This window comes from Dermacentor variabilis, chromosome 6 (assembly GCF_050947875.1).
Source record: "Dermacentor variabilis isolate Ectoservices chromosome 6, ASM5094787v1, whole genome shotgun sequence".
NCBI classification, from domain to species: Eukaryota; Metazoa; Arthropoda; class Arachnida; order Ixodida; family Ixodidae; genus Dermacentor; species Dermacentor variabilis.
In genome coordinates, this window is record NC_134573.1 from 129,631,623 (window position 1) to 129,651,816 (window position 20,194).

At 44.0% G+C, this 20,194-nt stretch overlaps 1 protein-coding gene across 4 annotated transcripts; it reads right to left on the minus strand.

Moving 5' to 3' along the window:
* Positions 1-4,391: 4,391 nt before the first annotated feature.
* Positions 4,392-13,546, minus strand: LOC142585221 (DNA-(apurinic or apyrimidinic site) endonuclease 2-like). 4 transcript variants are annotated; one of them, XR_012829056.1, is made up of 8 exons: positions 13,358-13,546; positions 12,850-13,120; positions 10,415-10,558; positions 10,264-10,336; positions 10,111-10,195; positions 8,055-8,695; positions 6,542-6,658; positions 4,392-5,063 (listed from the first exon to the last, which is right to left on the minus strand). XR_012829056.1 is itself a non-coding variant. In XM_075695807.1 (7 exons), exons 1-7 carry the CDS (start codon positions 13,470-13,472, stop codon positions 5,001-5,003), a joined length of 1,392 nt encoding a protein of 463 aa, XP_075551922.1. In that variant the 5' UTR covers positions 13,473-13,546; the 3' UTR covers positions 4,392-5,000. The 4 variants fall into 4 exon arrangements, 3 of the variants coding, with proteins under 3 accessions (XP_075551922.1, XP_075551923.1, XP_075551921.1); XM_075695807.1 differs by lacking the exon at positions 6,542-6,658; XM_075695808.1 differs by lacking the exon at positions 4,392-5,063 and having other exon boundaries at positions 5,665-6,658.
* Positions 13,547-20,194: the final 6,648 nt, after the last annotated feature.

A 20,194-nucleotide genomic window follows, 5' to 3' on the forward strand; every position in this document is an offset into this window, starting at 1 on the left:
TGTATACCACACAAGATCTGCAAAAGTTGCCTCGAGTATGTAGGCCTTTTATTACCTCCATTAATTAACTGTTCAGTTTGATGTTAGCTGAATTTGTTCATTTTTCTTTTTTTGACTCCATTTGTGCTATTTACAATCTGTGCGAGTGGGGTAAAATGAGTGCTTGGTTGGAAGCACTCATTTACAGTCTTGAATGAAGGATGTAACATTCTTCAACGGTAACTTTATAGGTTGCCATGAATGGAAATGAGACGATGTATTGAATGTGTGCTGACAAAACCAACAATACATGCATATTTCGTTGTCATGTGTTTAGTTAGTCTAAATTCTTTTTTAAAAATTTTTTTTGCACTCTGTGCTAGAGAAACACATATGTTACATTTGTGTGTCATTACACCTGTGATCTAGCTTGTGTATAGCACTGTGGCAGCTAAGAGTCTTAAAGTCTGTGAGATTTAAAAAAAAAAAAAAAAGGAGGGAGAGATAAAGAAAATGTAAAGGAAGCTGCCATAGAGAAACTTATGCATTGTTGACATGCACATAGGAGGAGTGCATTTCTTTTTCACATAGCTTTTTCATGCACATAAGGTTGACAGTGCAAATGAAGGTGCTTGTGTTTATTGGTCGTCTTGTTTGTTGAAAGTTCAAAATCTGGTGCCATTTGTGTGACACTTGTACAAAGGAGGCAAATATATCCCCCTTCTTAGCTTCTTTTACAAAGAGTGCACCCAATGAACAGCCAGCAATAAGCAGTGGCTGCCATGTAGGTTTTGTCGGTTAAGTATACGGTGGCGACCCTGTATGGGGGGCTTCATTGGTGTTTTAATGACAGAGAGCTCCTAAAATCTTGTGCATCCTATTCTAACTTGTTACTGTTGCATCGGAAAGTATCAGTTGACTTCAAGACATACATATTCTGGTAGCAGTATCATAATCTGGTGGTACCGAAAACCAAGGTGTCACTTTAGACAGCGTTAATGTGCTTAAATACAAGAAAGGCGTGCATTGCTGGAACACATTTGCTGTATTCTATGTTGGAGAGAAATTGCTCTTGATTAGTACCAGTGCTGCTATGACCATTAAGTGCAAAATAAACGTTTGCAAAAGTTGTTTTGGAGCTTGTAAAATTTTGAGCACTGCAGAGGAGGCTTAACTTTAAACTGAGAATGTGGTGCCTTCTGGTGAGATTGCTCATGAGGAATGTGAAAATTATAATTGAGTTAAAAAAATTCTTTCTTTTTTTTTTTGAAAACTGCTAAGTGCCATTGCAACCTGAAGTCACAATTTTCTTTCCTGCAGGTCTTGTAATTGCCTGTTTGTTTTCATACCTTGCGCTATTACCCCATGGTACTTTGATGCTTATAATGGCTGCCATACTACCTGCTAAATCCAAAATGCTATGCCCACTATAAAACAGCGTAATGGATAGATTGTTATGGTCGCAGTTCTGGACATTGCCTTTAGTGGTGTAACCGTCAAACCAAGCCCCCTAAGCATGCAGTATCTGCCACTATTGACAAAATACAAGACACCCTGTTAGGCAGAGCACATAAGACTATTGCTGTTTAGGAACTGTGGTACTTTAGCGTTGCTGTGTAAAAATGTGAGCGTGTGTGTGCATGTGTGAGAACGTACAGATGAGTGAAGAAAGTGAGAAATATTATATACATTATATAGCACACTTCTTTCTGAATGTTAAATTGTTGGGGGGAAACTAAGGTAGCAACAATGGACTACTTGACGCACCGTGCAGCGTTAGAATCTGCAGCTATTTTTCTGTCCTAGCTTAGTGAATCCGTTGCCCGGTGCATGACCTGTGACACTGCGAAAACCTGATGCACTACAAAGTTGAGTGCGGCCAGTATGCGACAAAGAAAGCCATTGCTTACTGCCACGCATGCAGTGTGCTTCGGAGCATAACTAGGATTGCTGTGCAGATCTGCATTTCGGAGCGCTTGTGACTGCGTTAAAAGTGCTTGGTCGTCCACCTTTCTGCGATCCTCCATGTACCTCACTTGTTTCATGTTGGGTGGCAACAGCCGCCGTCTTTCTGCTGCTTTTGTATGCCTGTGAGTGTTGTTGTTTCTTGGATTCCCTGAGTTTTGTAAAACACTGCTCACAAGCATGCGTGTAGGGCACACCGGTCACGACACCGCTCGCGTGTCCAAAAGAGCGCACTGCCAGCTCTCTCTTTAGCTATCTTACATGCCTGCTGCTGTTGCTTCCGCTGTCACGGCCCATTCATGACACCACTACTCTGCAAACATGCAAATGGCTGAGAAGAAACAAAGCCCCGAGTGAGCGCCGTGCCAGTCAGACAGCGCTGCCATCTGAGGCGACCAGTTCCAACTGACTGACCATGATGTTATCAAAGTCCTACCGTGCTTCCATTATGCCTTGCCTAATCTTGGCCACCTTTCTGTTCTGGCAAATCTGTGGCGAGGTATCTGAGAAAGAGGTTCTACTCTCATTTTGGTTCATAAGATTTCTTGCTGCTTTGCTTTCCTCTCTGTTAGTTTCAGACTGTTTGGAGTTCATGTGTTGAGAGGCTACACCTTGTTGTGGCATTACGTGAGAGTTACAGTTTAAGTTACTAATGATTCATGCTTGTCAACTGTACCAATTCATAATAGTCACTGTTGATTAGTGGCAGCTGCAATTTCCATGGCCCACACAAAGTATCAGCTTGTGTGCACTGTCTGAGACTTTCCAGCTCAGTGAAAGGGACATTAAGAAGGAAATGTCTTGTCTGGAACTCGGGAATGTCCCTACAGTACCACTCTTTGTTGCTACAGGGTGACAAGTGCTTTGGATGTGAACCTTACATTCTAGACATCTGCCAACTAGACGACATCAAATGAGGAAAATGTGTTGAGAAAAGTGAAATGATGTGTGAAAAATTCCTAAGTGTCATCTACAGCATGTGGTAAAAAAAGTCCTGCAGGTTACTTCTGAATGTATCACACAGGGGATCGGGTACAGTTGATTCTCTCGGCTGAAATGCTGGCACCCTACACACTCAAACTTCGCACAATGATGGCATTTTATTACATGTCTGTTGGACACTGTACTTTAGTACAATAGCTTCCTGTTTCACCTGAATTGAATCAGAAGTACGAGTTGTATGATGCAGTACTGCACCAAGAAGGCAGATGGTTTTGGCTCAAAAAAAGTGCTGCCATCTGGAGGTCAGAATGCTGGGCAGTTACGCTTTATATATATATATATATATATATATATATATATATATATATATATATATATATATATATATATATATATATATATATATATATATATATATATGCACACACACACACACAGATGGCATCACCATTTTCAAAGTTAGAAAGATCTGACTTAGACCAGCACCATGGCAGATTATGCTTAGTTCAGACTGATTCTAGAGAAATGAGCTAGTACTGCACCAAAGCTTCATACTATACAAGAAGTATATACTACCCAGTGCAGTGTTGCACGAAATTTGAGCACAAAAGGGCCAGCTGTTTGATCAGGGGAGCTTAACAGACAAAACTTGCTACATTCGCCTTTTCTGAAGAGTGCTTAAAAGCTGCACTAGGACGATTGCTTAGCAAACAGTTTGCCTCTGCATGTGTACATTTGCATGACTAAACATGACTGACTTGGAATCCGCAATGAAACTTTTTGCCAACGCCTGTGTTTTCTTACTTCAGTTGACATTTTGTCATGTGAATGGCAATCCATTAGGTGTGCCACTACACCGCATGCGTATATAGTCCACACAGTATGTGTCGTGTGTATGTGTTTGTCTGTTGTGTGCATGAATGCCATAGAAAGAACCAAGTTATTGCATGCTACTTGTCTTTTCTTTTTTTGTGTGTGAGCCCTCCCATGCGTGACCAGTGTTCAAAGCTGTCTCAGAGGAACCTGTTACTGTTGACACTCTTGACAGATGTACATAGTACATAATGTAAATGTCCAAGAGAATATATTACTGGAAATAAAGCTTCAAAATGTGAACTGTTGTAGAAGTTTGTGACTCTATCTAGAAAAAAGAAAAAGCTTTTTTCTGGGCACATGCTCATTTTGAATCGTTAACTCTGAATTGCTGGCTTATGGGGTTTGACAACCCTATGCAACACTACGAAATATGCCGTAGCGAAATACTCCAGATTAATTTCGACTTTCTTGGGTCTTGAAAATACACCTAACGTCTGGCACACAGCAGTCTTTGCAATTAAAGCAGACTAAACCCATGATTTTGACAGCAAAACAACATAGCCACTAAGCCAATGTGGCAGGTACAGCAAATAGCTGCTTTACGCAGCAATTGTGTGTGAAACCCATTCGCTGCTGTGCAGTCATGAGAGATGAAAAACGCCGTGCTCCAGTATACAATAATACTGCTGCTGCCATTCTGCCTATGTGCATATATTTATTGAAATGCTCCAAAACCTGATAAGTAGTTTGAAGTGCAAAAACCTGCTAGGTATTTCACTGGAAGCATGCATCAGTGCTGGCATCTTTACTACCGGTGCTCTCTTGTAGGAAGGGCGCCGATCCGATCCTGAAAGCTGTGCTCTCTGTGAAGTTGGTACACATGTACAAATAACTCGTAAAAGGACTAGTGCACCTTATAGGGTTTAGAGTCCCCAACATGCAACTTGCATATAAAGAAAGCCCACTGTAGATGGCCCCAGCATTACGCTACACAAGAGAGCCATCTAAACTCAGTCAGAGGTTAAATCTGGCACGAAAGTCATCAATACTTCAAGACACAATTAGGTGCTAGCCCCAATATCTGTTGTGTGATATATTCTGCACTGTAACCAGCACATCCAAATGAGACAAACGGATGTTGCAGTGAGATAGAGACGATGTGATTAACAGTGAGCAAACAAAGCCTTCTTCTCGAGCCATCATTCCAGCCTGGAGTTGACATTTCAACAAATGGGCTTGTCTTTGTCAGGGTGCACACTGTCCCGACACAGACGTGTACTTTCGTCAGAGCATCGGCTTCAGGCTGAGGCTTTCTTAGTGGACCCACTGTTGACCAGACGTGCAATATCCTTGCACTGGAGCTGTGTGAAGAATGGGACAAGGTCAGATAACAGGAGCACAGATTAACAAAGGCCATTTTTCTTTGAATATCGTGTGTTTAGCTATGTGAAAAAAAATTATGGTGTTCTACATGCCAGCACCACAATCTGATTAAGACATGCCACAGTGGGGACTACAGATTAATTTTGAACACCTGGTGTTCTTTAACGTGCACCTAAATCTACACGAGAGTTTCTGCATCCCAACTCTAGTGGAATTTTTGAGCTCAGCACTGTAGCGCCATAGCCACTGATCTACTGCAGTGGGTAGCAGTGTGTTATTGTGTGTTTAAGCTAAAGCCAGGAGCAAGAAGGCATTATTAGGGAGCCAGAAGGCAGTAAACTAATACTGGTAAGTGAGTTAAGGCCTACTGCAGAGCATGCCTTTTCGAAGATGCGGTGGCAATGCTGAGAGTTCCAGTGTAGGCGAAAAGAGGTGGCCGCCCTCAGTGAGAGATATGCGTACATGGTCTACCATTTTTTGCTTTGTTCATGCAGCTTACACATAACATTTCATGTACAAACTAGCTGCAAGTGGCTGTGGAAGCAAGGTCAGTGCAATGCATAGGCAAGCTGAAAGGAGTCATATCTACCAACCACAATTTATTTGCTGCAAATCTAGGCGATTGTACTCGCGAGAAGAAAATCTGTACATGCTCTGCACTCAAGTGTTTCCTTTAACAGTGGACCACTCTATAGTTGCAATGTGCATAGTGGCAAACTACTTGTTTTGGCAAGAGGTTCGTATCTAGCAGAAGACAGCGCCAGAAAGGTTTGCAGCGATCGGTAAGTTTTGTAATGACCACAAAGAAAATGGAAGCGATGCTTCATTGTACCTATAGTAAACGTCTTTACAAATGTAGTCAAGGGTTGGACAGAATACTGCCTGGCCAGGTGAAACCACTGCAGCAACCATAAACCTCATCACTGGTGATGTAACGGACAAAATTCCACACTGGATTGGTTGGACATCTTGTCCAATTTTGTAAATTTTATGAAAAACAACAATAACAATGACTGCAACAATGGTTTCACTTGGCCAGACGGTATGGTGTCCAACCCTTAACAACGTATTGGAATGTGACAAGAGGGAAGTAAATAATGTGCCATGTGCAGTACTGGTAAAACTTTTTAGTGGGCTTCAAAGTATGACTTCACAAACATGCAGCGACATTGCCTTCTGTTTCACTGTAAGTGAGAGTTGGCCACACTTCTTGACAGTTTGGGAGCTGAACTCCTAGAAAAGTTGCAGAAGGGTTGAAAATTGAGTTTGTTGGGACACTGAACTTTTTGGACAGTGCTGAACGACGGGACAAGAATGGCAACACATGGGAACACGTGTTGCCTTTGTTGTCCCGTGATTAAGCAGTGTTGAAAAGTCTTAAAGGTTACGACAGACCTTATTACACGAGTTTTCTTGAGAAACGAAATTATCTGTGAAGAGAAGTAAAGATGCTTACAGGTGAAGACCGTTGTTCAAGGGGTCGGACAGCAGTGAAGAAGTGGCGAGTCGGAGCTTTTCATGTGTACTACTTTTGTTCCCTTTAGGCACAAGCATTCAGTGAAAATGGTATTCCCTAAAAAATTATTGTTCCAGAACTTAGAACTGGCATAACACATATACTATAAAAGGTACAAAACAGTAGCATCAAGTGAATGCAAGTGTTAATGCTTTGCTTGCAATAATGAGGATCATAAACTTGTACTTGAAGCGGGCAAGCCATGGCCAATTCCCGACCAGTGCATGCTAGCTTTCCTTCAGACGCAGACAACTCAGATTCTGGGAGGTTGCCTCCCTTGGATTGATGTGCTGTTTCTCCTTGCGGAGACAATTCAGTAAATGACTGTCCAGTACCCATAAGCATTTTTTTCAGGCCATCTGTCTCTGAAGGCAGCCCTGGCGTAGGCTAGAAGGTCTGATGTGGAGGCGTCTGTTAGTATTCATTCTGATATTACTTTAACATTTTTTTACCTTACAGTTTAATTTGACAGGTTACATGTCTGTTAGTGAACAATTATTCTGCAGGCCTTTATCTCAAATTTAACCTGCAATGAGTGCTTGAATACTAATGGCATGTTTTTCCCAGAGTGAACAAACCTTCACATGTCTGCCATGAAAATAAGAAGACAAAGTATTCAACTGTTAGCACACGTAAGCCTCGGGTGCGATTCTATGTGTAAGCAGCTCTCAAAATAAAATTTTGTAGTACTAAGAAGACAAAGTATTCAACTGTTAGCACATGTAAGCCTCGGGTGCGATTTTATGTGTAAGCAGCTCTCAAAATAAAATTTTGTGGTACAAGCCATGCCAAATGTTCATATCTTGTACTGCATGAAGTCATTCCATTCAGCTGGCACAAAGTAATTTGAACACATAGAATTCAGTCAGAACACATACAACTGAGTTAGCTCTGATAAATGTTTAAGTGTTAAAATGCTACTACTGTTCAACAAGCTTGTACACTTGCCAGACACAGCAGTACTGGGGAAACGACAGACAGACAAATAAGCAAGCAAACCAAGCAAACCAACCAAACAAGGCACCGTTACAAGTTTACCTTAATGCATACTGCTGCGAAATGAGCACTCTACCTGAACTTGAGCATACACAGACTTTCAACATCTCCAAAGGTGCAAGACATGCTCACAACTATAACATCAAGTTCCACTCTTTTCAGCATCTTACGCACACAAATAAAGCACTTGGCACCATCATCGCAGCGCAACTTCAGCTGCTGCCTTTGTCCTTTTGGGAGGGTTGACCCACTGGAAAAAGTTGCAGCGAGCATTTGGGTCTGATGAATGGCCCTCAGGCCGTGGGCAAACAAAAAACTGACGGCCAAGGTTGGGCCCAGGCTTTTTCACTGTCCTAAGAACACACCGCTCACTGTGGCCTTTGCAGAGGGGTGCAACTGGAGGGCCTTTAAGGAGACTTTTCCAGGCTTTAGAATGAGTTGCTTGTTTCACCATTACCTGCATTGAGCTGGGTTGAGATTGTAGCATGTTGCTGGTTGTTTCCGACTGAGAGCTGGTTGCATCTATGGCAGAAAATTTCTTGCCACTAAACTTCGCTTCACCACCATTTGTAAGACTAGTGCCTCCTGCACCAGAATCTAGTTGTCTTGCTTTGGCCTTTTCCTTGTCCTCAACTACAAAGAACCCCTTCAATGTAGATTGTCCATTCTTTGAAATCTTCAACTTCTTTGCTGGTTGTCCTCTGGTTTCGGCACACTTTTTGAGTGGTGATTCAGGTGGTTGTGTTGCCTTCACACTGGACACACGATGCTCTTTACTCAGAAATCCCGCAATGCTTTGCTGCCGCCCTGAAAATTCTGGCCAGTGCCTTGTTGAATAAGATGGGCACTGTGGTGAGGACAGTGGCATACAGGCAAGGCTGGCCTTGACAGGGCAATGATCCGAGCCTAACACTTCAGGCAAAATTTCACTGCTGCTCACAAAAGGCAACAGTGCACTGCTGCAAAGTATGTAGTCAATGCGCGTCCCATAGTTGGTCTGGCGTGCACCGAGCCGTGTGTTCCAGCATGTAAATGCCTTTTCTGTAGTTGGGTGGAGGGCCCTGAATGTATCATGGAAGCACGGCTTCTCTGGTTCACCTGCACACATTTCAATAATTTCGATTATAAAGGCCACCAAAGGGTCAAATTGGTAATAAACCAGGTGACAAAGCATCCAGGTTAACTTCGACCTTTCATTGGTGAGAGCAATGCAACCAGAATTACGAACAGAAAAACATGTGCACACACACACACAGTGCATGCAATATACAGAGTGCAGCAAGAGTTTGACAAATAATTATTTCCATTTTCTAGGTTGTCTCCATTCTAATGTATGCTTTCCACATGATGAAACCTTGTTTTAATATTATATGCTGCAAGCAAAAAAAAAAAGAAGTATGTTGCTGATGCAGCATGCTACAGCTATTAGACAATCTATAAATCAAAAAAGTGCAAACAGCAAAGTACACACTGTAGCAAAGATGATGCACGACTGAAAGAGTTGCCACACCAGCCCTGAAACACCTTTTGAACATAGTAAAAAAACTTTGCCAATCTGTTATCGGAGGCTCTTGTGAACATGTGAGCGAAATATTATTGCATTGCACGCAGCAGGGAATTTACAATCTCCTGTCAAAATCAGTGAACAGTCACTAGCTCTCGCATCCACAGTATCGCCACTGAAAGAAGTTGGCCGACCAACACTAATGGCTGATTTTGTGATTGCAAAATCATTCTAAGTAATACATAATTGCTAATTTCAAGTTAAATAAATGGAAAATATATGTGTCTGCTATCACACACACACACAAAAGAAGAAAAAGAAATAAATTTTGTTTCTGCTGTTGACATCGCGCAGCTGCATTTGCAGCGTGCGGCCTTCTAATGGCAGCAGTATGCTGTATAGCATAATCTATGCGACAAACCCTTTCACCACCGCAAAATTCAACTTTTGGCCAGGGCTTCGCCCTCGTGGCTTTTCTGCTGTGTAGTTTCCAGCACGCTAGCGGAGATGAAAAGAACTAGGTAAAGCTAGGTATCAGTGCGAGAACTCCACTTATAGTAGAAGGAATCGAAACATTTTTGTGGCATGAGATTTGTGGGACGACATACTTTAATAGTGAGGCCATTCTATAATTAGTTAGCAAAGTGTTTCAGGCCTGCTTTAACCCTCTTACTGATGTGGGTGCCAATTACAGCTCACAATAAATTCCCCTCCACCTGAGGTTGATGAGATTCACACCACATCTGTCTGTGCAAGATGAAGGAAGGTATCTAGATTGCAGAGAGAAGAAAGATGATGCAGAATCAAATAAATCTCCCAGAATAAGTAGGTGCCCTTGACTTTAATGACAATTATCATTAGATGAGATAATTCACTGTAGATATGTACCCTTTGAGGTGTTTGCTGTTGCACTTTAGAGCTGTCAAGGATTGCAATGTCCTATCCTAATTCTGTACATGAGTTGCATTCCATGGCAATGTGATGAGTGGAAATTTCAATGTTTTTATACCTTTTATTGCTTCAGGGCCACCTGGACCTTCCCGATTTAGCAGAAGCTCGTTGAGCCACTGGCGTCCGGGGTTTGAGTAAAATTCCTGCACAAGCAAGTTCCTCGTGTTTGCATGTTTTGCTGCATTTTCTCGCCATGTTGGTTTACATTTACCTCATCCTCGGATGGGTCACAGTGGTCGATCTTACAGTGCGAGGTGTTGAGGTCACCCATTATGACCACCTCCCTGCGTTTCCATTTCAAACATTGTATGTTTCATATTTTGAACATGACAGATATGCACAAGAATCAAACCACAACTTACATTCCGTTTTCCAACAATGCCTTTGCTCGTAGTTCAAGTAAATTGTAGAAGTCCAACTTCATTTGACCTCGCTCGGGTCTGTCAGGATCAGCACGTGGGCAGTATACATTGATGACTGCCACTCTCTTCATATCTTCACCAAACCTAAGTGAATATGTGGATACAATGTAATCCATGCAACAAAAGCCTTTAGTATTAATATGATTATATCAGGTGACAATGTCCTCCAAGAATGATTCTATGTCTGAGGCTCAACAGAGGTGCTTGCAGTAATGTTACCTGCTGTCCCTCAAGTGATTAGCACTAGTCAAACAAGAAATATCGCTGGAGCCAACATATTTTTTTTCTTTTTTGAGGAGGAAACACTTTGAAACTCGAAAGAAATGTACAAAATGCTGTTTGGATTAATAGCTTAAAAGCTAGTAGCTGGTCTAATATCGATTATGCATATAGGTTATGTTTAATGGAGAAAACACAAGCAACGCTCACATGCAACAGGTCTTCAAGTGTACCATTGAAAAACACACTAAACCAAACTTTAACAGCCACGAGTTTGTGTTTTATGCAATTAAACATACAAATCTATGAAGACAAATATTTCATAACATCAAAATGAAGGTTACAAAAAGAAAGAAGAGAAAGAAGAAAAAGAAAAGAAAGAACAGACGTGAAGCAGAAACAAGAAATTTCACCATTCTGTTTGGTCAGATAAGTAATACAATTTACAACTCAGTTTAAAATCTCTAACTACCTTTATTTCTGTTGGTAGCTCATTCCAAACTTTTGGGCTGGCAAACTGAATTAACCATTCACCGTACAATTTGCTACGTTTTGGTAGGTTGAAATTAGAAGCTTGCCTAGTGATATGGTTTTGGAAAAAAAAGGTACTCAATGGCAATGGAGAATTAGTTTGGATTATGGTGTTTATCGTGATGCAGAGCTTATGATTTCGCAGTGACATAAGGGATAAGATACTGAGCTCTTCAAAATAATTTGCGCTTGAGAGACAGAATGCATTGGAGCTAATGATGCATAATGCCTGTTTTTGAAGACGCAGTAAAGGCGATAAGTATGCTACATATGTAAGTCCCCAAGATTCAAGCAAAAAAAATAATTAAATTATGGGTTTAACGTGCCAAAACCACTTTCTGATTATGAGGCACGCCGTAGTGGAGGACTATGGAAATTTCGACCACCTGGGGTTCTTTAACGTGCACTTAAATCTAAGTACACGGATGTTTTCGCATTTCGCCCCCATCGAAATGCGGCCGCCGTGGCCGGGATTCCATCCCGCGACCTTGTGCTCAGCAGCCTAACACCATAGCTACTGAGCAACCACGGCGGGTGCCCCAAGATTCAATGCAAGAGCTAATGTGAGAGTGACAGAATGAAAATTATAAAGCTCTAAGCATGGAAGGGGGAAAATACTACTTGGCTTTTATCAGAGTGTAGCATACAAATGCAAATTTTTTGCACACATTGTTGATGTAATTCTTCCAATGTAAATGAGTGTTGAAAAAAAAAAAAGCCCTAAGTATTTGAACGAAAACACTAGCTCAATTAAAGTGGCATCTAGCGTGAGAGAAATTAAACTGTAGTCCAGTGTCCTTTGTTTAGAATGAAAAATGACATTTTGTTTTTGCTACGTTCAACGTCAGTCGATTACCTGAAAACCAGGAAGCTGACAGCTCCATCATTATACTGCTCTGGAGTCTTGTAAGCGAATTACCGGTAAATGTAAGTGCTGCACCATCTGCGTACATCAGAATTTCTGAAAAGCTGAAAAGTGCAGTGTCTGAGAAATACTATTTATCTAAAGACAAAATAATAACGGACCTAGAACGGTTCCCTGTGGCACACTGCATTATATATATTTAACTTCCGACAAGGGGACTTGTCTTCGTCAGGGCAGCAACAAAGACAAGTTCCTTGTCAAAACGTTGTGTCCAGTGACAATTTTTGTTTGACTACTGATGCTCACTTGAAGCATCGAGCTTCCCGAGAACTTCCGTCTTGTTTGGACTGCTGTCTTTCAATGATTTTGCAAGTGCAATATGCATGCTGCACAGCTGCTTGTCGTCTGTTTGTTTCCATGTTAACGGAATATTGTTCCTGAACTCCATTATAGGTTACTTATTTTTCCTGCAGCTACCTGGAAGTATTTTAGCACGCACGCGCACGCACACGCACACGCACGCACACGCACGCACACACACACACACACACACACACACACACACACACACACACACACACACACACACACACACACGTTTAAAGCACGTTCTTAGGTCTTCACTAGACGCCTATGGCTTGACTTTCGGTAACTGGGCCATTAATTGCGATAATTCCTCCCGAAAGTGTACGGGGCACACTAGATCGGACGTTGTTTTTGTATGTAATCGCTATTAAAGAAACAGGACGCGAAGACTTACACAGCATGGTGCAACGTCAAGACAGCACGCCCCTCGCCGTCGACTGTGCTGAGGAACTTGCTGTCAAAAGCTAAGGTGTCGCCGTAGGAACCCACACAGTCACTGCGCCGCGGACTAGACCACACATCGGTCAATCCTTCCTCGGCCGCAAACGGGCGACAGTTGTCCTTACAGTACGTTGCCACGCCAGAGTAACCGCTCTGGTGACGTGGGAACGAAAAGTAAGAGCTGTAGCCATCGACAATTGCCCAGTTTTCTTCCAGGACGGAGCCTGCGATGAAATAAAATATATATACGTGTAGTCCGATTTAGGACGAAGCTGTTCAGAACCGCGCACATCGTTCCAGAAAGCGTAACCGCCACAAGATGCTTAGCGTTTACCTGTATTGTGATCAGCCCATTAAAATCAAGCAATTCGCCTTTGCAAAACGGATATATTTTCATTTGAAAATTCTCTGTCGAAAAAGCAACCGTGTGAAAAGCGTAGGTTGATCGAACTGTTCCTTACGGGTCGCCTTCGTTTCTTGAAAGCAAATTATGTCCGCATCCAGATCACGCAGCACATCTTTCATGCTTGTCTTGAAGGACCGAAGCCCATTTATATTCCAGCTCAGAAGTCTCATTTCATATTTGACAAAAACTCCGCAAAGTTCAAACAAATACGCTTGCCCGCCTTGCGCATCGCCGGATTGGTGCAGTTTGGCTTGGCTTGGCATGCTGTCTCTTTCTGGGAAGGGTTTGCAACCATATTTGCAACCATAGAGTTTCTTACAAAAACTTTTGTAGGAAATTCTATGTTTGCAACGACTCGTTTTTATCAGCGTTCTCCTCCCTCCCTTAATATATATATATATATATATATATATATATGCATATATAGTCGACTCTCCTATTGGTCGCATCGCCGTGGTCACATGCTAGCGCGCGCTTTTTTGAAACCGCGCTTTCGTTGGTTACTGACGGCGGAGTTTTGGCGGGCAGCGTTTTGCTAGCGCTGGCGCCGTTTACGTTTACGCGTTGTGCTTATGGGTGCACCAACCGAGGAGGCTAGGGGAAAAGACTTCTCTTTATTCCATCCGCAAGAAGCAACGAGGCTCGCCGAAAGATTTGGCTGCAGAGGATCGGCCAGGCAAACTTTGAAAATGCGCGGGACCCGGCCGCGCCTTTGTGTGGAATTAAGTGGCCGATTATCAGAAGTCATTCGCGTTTTTTCGCACGGTTTGGTGAGAAGCGCGATCATCTGCAGCCTTTCTTCGCACTAAGTAACGTTCGGCACTGTTGTAGTTGTAAACGTTCACTCGCTGCTACGAAAGCCGTGCTTCGTGTTGCCTGAGCCGCGCTGTTCGCGCATCTGGTTCTGCAGGCTACATGATGTTGCACACATTGCTTGGCGCACTCGTTTCGTTGTAGTTGAAACCGTTGCTAGGCTTAGACACGAAATTTGCGCTTCATATGTTAGTTCGACCCGCCGTTCAGTGACGCGTATTGCATACTGAAGTGACGCGCATTGCTGGACGTTGTTGTTGTTGTTGTTGTTGTCGTTGGACTCCGCTGACGAACTCGAGACTAAAACGGCGGTTCTCATCGTCTGAGACCCCGCTGTTCATGCTACTCGCGGTGTAGGTCTTGCTTTTATGTAGCGCTGATTGGTGCATGTACAGGGTCTGTTCTGAAATTAGTAGGACTGGTTTCTTCCTGGGCGAACGGGTGGACGAGAAGCGGTCTGCGCGCGCAGGATCTGTGAGGGGGATATTTGTAACGCTGGGAAAAGTCGGCTCTCGGCCGTTGAAGAGAGCAGGTCGCTTGTACTGTGAACCCCTGTCGAAACGCCTCGTCACGGAGAATCATGGAGTGCATACTGGATCAGCGATACGCGATCAAATTCTGTGTAAGGCTTGATAAAATGGGCAAAGAGGCCTACGGTGATGCTGCCATGGGTAGATCAGGTGTTTTTGAGTGGTACAAGCTGTTCCGAGAAGGTAGGGAAAGGGTGGAAGACGACGACCGCTCCGGACGCCCCTCGACCAGGAAGACCAACGAAAATGTGTCGCGAGTGAAAAATTTACCGAACAACGATCATATGATGAGTATCAGAATGATTGCCGATGACTTGAGCATCCCTAAAACTCATATTTTTGAGATCGTGACAGAAAACTTAGCGATGACGAAAGTGTGCGCGAAGTTCGTGCCACGAGTGGCTGTCAGAGGAGCAAAAGGCCAACCGGAAAGCAATCTGCCAGGATTTTCTTCAGCGTGTGAACGAGGACCCCGACTTTTTGGACAATGTGGTAAACGGTGACGAGACATGGGTGTTTGATTACGACCCAGAGAGCAAGCGGCAAAACTCAGAATGGCCTACCCCTTCTTCCCCAAGCCCCAAGAAAGCACGAATGCCCCGCAGGGGCGTCTGCGTCAGCAGGCGTTTGGTGTGTTGCGACACCACGTACCCGAGCACACGAGGGTTGGACCCTCCCGCGTGTAGCCGTGCGCGGCTTAACCGTGCCTGGGGAAAGGGGGATCCTGGTGGTTGAGCCGATGCTGGGTGTTTGGACCTTTATGGCCCCCCGGCAGAGGCAACACACCTCTTTGGCCTCTGCTTCACATAGACGGCCCCTCCAGACTGACCCACCTGGAGGAAAACGGCAGTAATCTTTTCCTGTCTCTCTCTACTCAAATCTTCTTCTTTCTCTCTCTCACTTTTGACCTTTCCTGTCTTCTTCTCTCTTCCTTTTACTTCCTTTCTCCTTGGCGGCAAGGGTTAACCTTGTGTGGCTACCCTGCCTTGGGTATACACCATATTTGGTTATATTGATGGCGTACGACTGGCGTCGTGCAGACTTGTATGCAAGCTCTGCCGCGTCCCCTCGTTGGGCGCCGTGGTGGGCGGTCAGCGCTGTTGCCGAATTTTTTTTTGTATTTTCATGGAAACTTCTTTTCCCCTACTTCCTGATCGTCCTCAGAAACGAGGTCACACCGAAGATTTATTCCAGTTTTTCGGACGCCAAATCCGGAACTTCCCCCGCTTTCACGTTATTCACTCTGAAAAGTCAGAAAAACCAGTGCGAACCATTTCACCGTTCCTTGTTTCAAAGCCCTTGACTGATGTTTTTGGTCCAGGTTACAAGGCGTAGAGGATGGCAAGCGGTGACCTCCTCTTGGAGCTCCGCGATCAGAAGCAATATGACAAACTACCAAAACTAGTGTCGTTTGGGGAGACCTACATAACAGTAACCCCGCACCGTACAATGAACACCACCTGCGGTGTTGTGTCGGATGATGATTTGCTTGAGCTGACTGAAGCGGAGCTCCTGGAGTGCTTCAGTGAGCAACATGTGATCAATGTCAAAAGAATTAAGATGAGGCAAGATGGTAAAGAGATTCAGGCAAAGCACCTAATAGTCACCTTTGGTTCAAGTCCGAGTCAATCGAGGCCGGGTACATAAAGCTCCATGTTAGACCATACGTGCCAAATCCCCTCCCATGTTTCAAATGCCAGCGTTTCGGCCACAGTTCGTAGAGCAGCCGGGGCCGCCAAACATGTGCGAAATGCAGTGCCCATGAACACACCACTGAAGCTTGTGAGAACGCTCTCTACTGTGTAAACTGTGATGGGGATCACGCCGCGTACTCGCGGTCGTGCCCATCTTGGAAAAAAGAAAAAGAAATTGTGACGATAAAAGTAAAGGAAAACATAACTTTCAAGGAGGCACGCAGGCGGGTATCCTACCTGCCTAAGAGCAGCTTTGCCGAAGTGGCGCGTCAGAGAACAGCGCCACAACGGTCTCCGGCGGCTGTCCGACCCACGCCCATGGTGAGGCGGCAGTGATGCCATCTCCTCCGCCCCCCCCGGCGGCTGCAGCTAGCGCTGCTACGCCAACCAAGCAGAAGGGGCCATCTACCTCTGGGCAGGTGGCCTCAAAGGCCTCGTCCAACGTGCCGAGGCCTTCACGTCAAAGAAAGCGCTCGGAAAAGCGCGTGTCCAGCGCTTCGCAAGAGGCGATGGACACAACGACCAGCCAGACGGCGCCACCAGCGCCTAAGGAGTGGCGAGGCTCTCTCGATCGCTCCAGAAAAGACAAAACTCCCGTCAGGGCGCCTCGAAAGGGCCCATGAACTAATCTTAAGCTCTTAAACACATAGCACCCAACACATTTATCAAAATGGAAACACAAATACTACAGTGGAATGCACGAGGACTACTACATAACCTCGACGACATTAGAGCACTAATACACCAACACAATCCCAAGTTGCTGTGTGTTCAAGAGACACATCTGAAAGCCACACAGACAAACTTTTTACGACAGTACATAATCTATCGTAAAGACCGCAACGAGGCTAACGCCTCCGGCGGTGTTGCAGTAGTTGCGGATAAATCTGTAGCTTGTCAAGAGATTGCCCTCCAGACGACCCTTGAGGCCGTGTCGGTTCGGGCAATCCTTTTTACGAAACTGGTGACGGTGTGCTCTTTATACATACCGCCTAACTATCACCTGAAAAAAAAAATCGATTTCCATAACATAATTAATCAGCTTCCTGACCCCTACATACTCGTGGGTGATTTTAATGCCCACAACACGATGTGGGCGGATCGCGATGCGACGCGAGGGGTCGATTAATTGAAAATTGTCTTTTGACCTCTAGTGCCGGCCTGTTTAATAAGAAGGAGCCGACTTATTACAGTGTCCAACACAACTCATATTCAGCAATAGATCTAGCAATCGGTTCTTCATCTCTTCTGCCTCACTTAGAATGGTCCGTGATCAATAACTTGTATGGAAGTGACCACTTCGCTGTGATTTTAAACATGATAACTTTGCATGAGAACCCTCAGCATATTCCTCGATGGAAATTAGCATCGGCGGATTGGGAACATTTTAAAGAATCGTCTTATCTACCACCAGATTTTATAAATAATTTTACTATAGATGATGCCGTTGCATATTTTACCGCTTTTATTATTGATTTAGCCGAAAAGTTCATCCTGCAGACGAATAGTGGCTCACTAAGGAGACGTGTTCCCTGGTGGAACGAAGACTGTAGAGAGGCGCGAAATAGACAGAACAAGGCATGGGGCGTATTGCGCAGATCGCCTGATGCCGAAAATCTAATTCACTTTATACAAATTAAATCACAGGGAAGGCGGACACGACGTCAGGCAAAAAGAGAAAGCTGGATGAGGTTCCTCTCCGGCATTAATTCATACACGCAGGAGGCAAAAGTGTGGAATGGCTTGAGAAAGCTGCAAGGGCAACAAATCCACCCGTTGCCTCTGGTGAACGACCAAGGGGATACCTTGCAAGACCAGGCAGACTCTCTTGGGGAACACTTTGAGCGTGTTTCGAGCTCAATACACTATTCTGAATCTTTCCTTAAATATAAAGAAATAGAAGAACTTAAGCCATTCGTACGTAAATCGAGACACGACGAAGCGTATAACCGGCCATTCAGTATTGCCGAGTTGAGAGCTGCCTTGATCTCATGCGAGAGCACTGCACCGGGACCTGACCGAGTCATGTATGACATGATCAAAAACTTGCACACTGACACACAAGTTACACTACTTGCACTCTTTAACACTATGTGGGCTGCCGGATACCTTCCACACACATGGAAAGAAGCAATTGTAGTCCCTGTTTTGAAGCAGGGGAAAGACCCATCCCTGGCGGCAAGCTATCGCCCGATAGCTCTTACAAGCTGCCTGCGTAAGGTTCTTGAAAAAATTGTTAATCGCAAACTCGTACATTTCCTTGAACTCACCAATATACTTGATCCCTATCAATGTGGCTTCAGAGAAGGCCGGTCGACAACAAATCAACTTGTACGCATTGAAGGATATATTCGTGATGCATTTGTGCATAAATAATTTTTGTTATCAATATTCCTTGACATGAAGAAGGCATATGACACAAAATGGCGTTACGGGATCTTGCGAGACTTGTCGGGAATGGGTATCTGCGGAAATATGCTGAAAATAATTGAAAGCTATTTGTTAAATCGTATCTTCCGCGTGAAAATCGGTAACGTATTGTCGCGACCTGTTTGTACGACCTGTTTGTCGCGACCTATTGTACACCTGTTTCACACAAGAAACAGGTGTACCCCAGGGAGGCGTGCTTAGTTGTACGCTCTTTATCGTGAAGATGAACACGCTTCGTGCTTCATTACCACCTGCCATTCATTATTCCGTCTACGTGGACGACATTCAAATCGGCTTCAAATCCTGCAACCTCGCAGTACGTGAGAGACAGGTACAGCAGGGCTTGAACAAGGTTTCCAAGTGGGCAGACAAAAACGGATTTAAGATAAACCCCCACAAAAGTTCTTGTGTTCTTTTACTAGAAAGAGAGGTCTGGTTCCAGATCCTTGTGTTCAACTGTGTGGACATCAAATACCTATCAACAAAGAACACAAATTTCTAGGTATTATACTTGACTCCAAGCTTACTTTTATTTAGCACATTAAATGTCTCAAAGAAAAATGTCTAAGGACAATGAACTTACTTAAAATTCTATCCCACACAACATGGGGTAGCGACAGGAAGTGTCTGATGAATGTTTATAAGAGCCTAATTCGATCACGATTTGACTATGGTGCCGTCGTATATAACTCTGCCGCTCGAAGCGCACTAAAGATTCTAGATCCTGTCGACCATCTAGGTATCCGCTTAGCCACTGGCGCTTTCAGGACAAGCCCGATTGAAAGCTTATACGCGGAATCAAATGAATGGTCACTCCATCTACAGAGAACTTACATCAGCCTTACTTATTTCCTGAAACTACGCTCCAATCATCAACATCCATGTTTTAGCACCGTTAACGATATGACGTGTACTACACTTTTCCATAATCGTCCCTCTGTAAGACAGCCTTTCTCGCTTCGTGTGAGGGAGCTTAACGATGAAATGCATGTCCCACTCCTCAAGCTTCGCCTAATGCATCAAACCAAGTTGTTACCACCTTGGGAGTGGCAGGTCGTAGAATGTGACATATCCTTTTTAAAAGTAACAAAACACGCACCAGAGATCGAAATGCGAACGCATTTCCTACAACTCCAGCACAAGCACTCCTGCGCAGAGTTCTACACAGACGCTTCGAAGTCAAATGCCGGGGTGTCCTATGCTGCCGTCGGCCCATCCTTTTCAGAATCCGATGTACTGCATCCGGAAACAAGTATCTTTACGGCCGAGACCTACGCAATACTGTCTGCTGTGAAGCATATAAGAAAATCAAAACTTCAAAAAATCAGCGATATATACAGACTCTAAGCGTCGTGAAAGCCTTGATGTCACTCCATACACACACAAATCCAGTACATAATGAACTTTATTCCGTCTTGTGTAAAG

Bases quoted from the DNA above. Each gene is read 5' to 3' on its own strand.
- LOC142585221 (XM_075695806.1), bottom strand. From the start codon at position 13,472: ATGAGACTTCTGAGCTGGAATATAAATGGGCTTCGGTCCTTCAAGACA. The intron at 10,559-12,849 runs GTAAGTCTTCGC...ATATTCACTTAG, and splicing joins TTGACGTTGCACCATGCTGT to GTTTGGTGAAGATATGAAGA. The intron at 10,337-10,414 runs GTAAGTTGTGGT...ATGGAAACGCAG, and splicing joins GCATTGTTGGAAAACGGAAT to GGAGGTGGTCATAATGGGTG.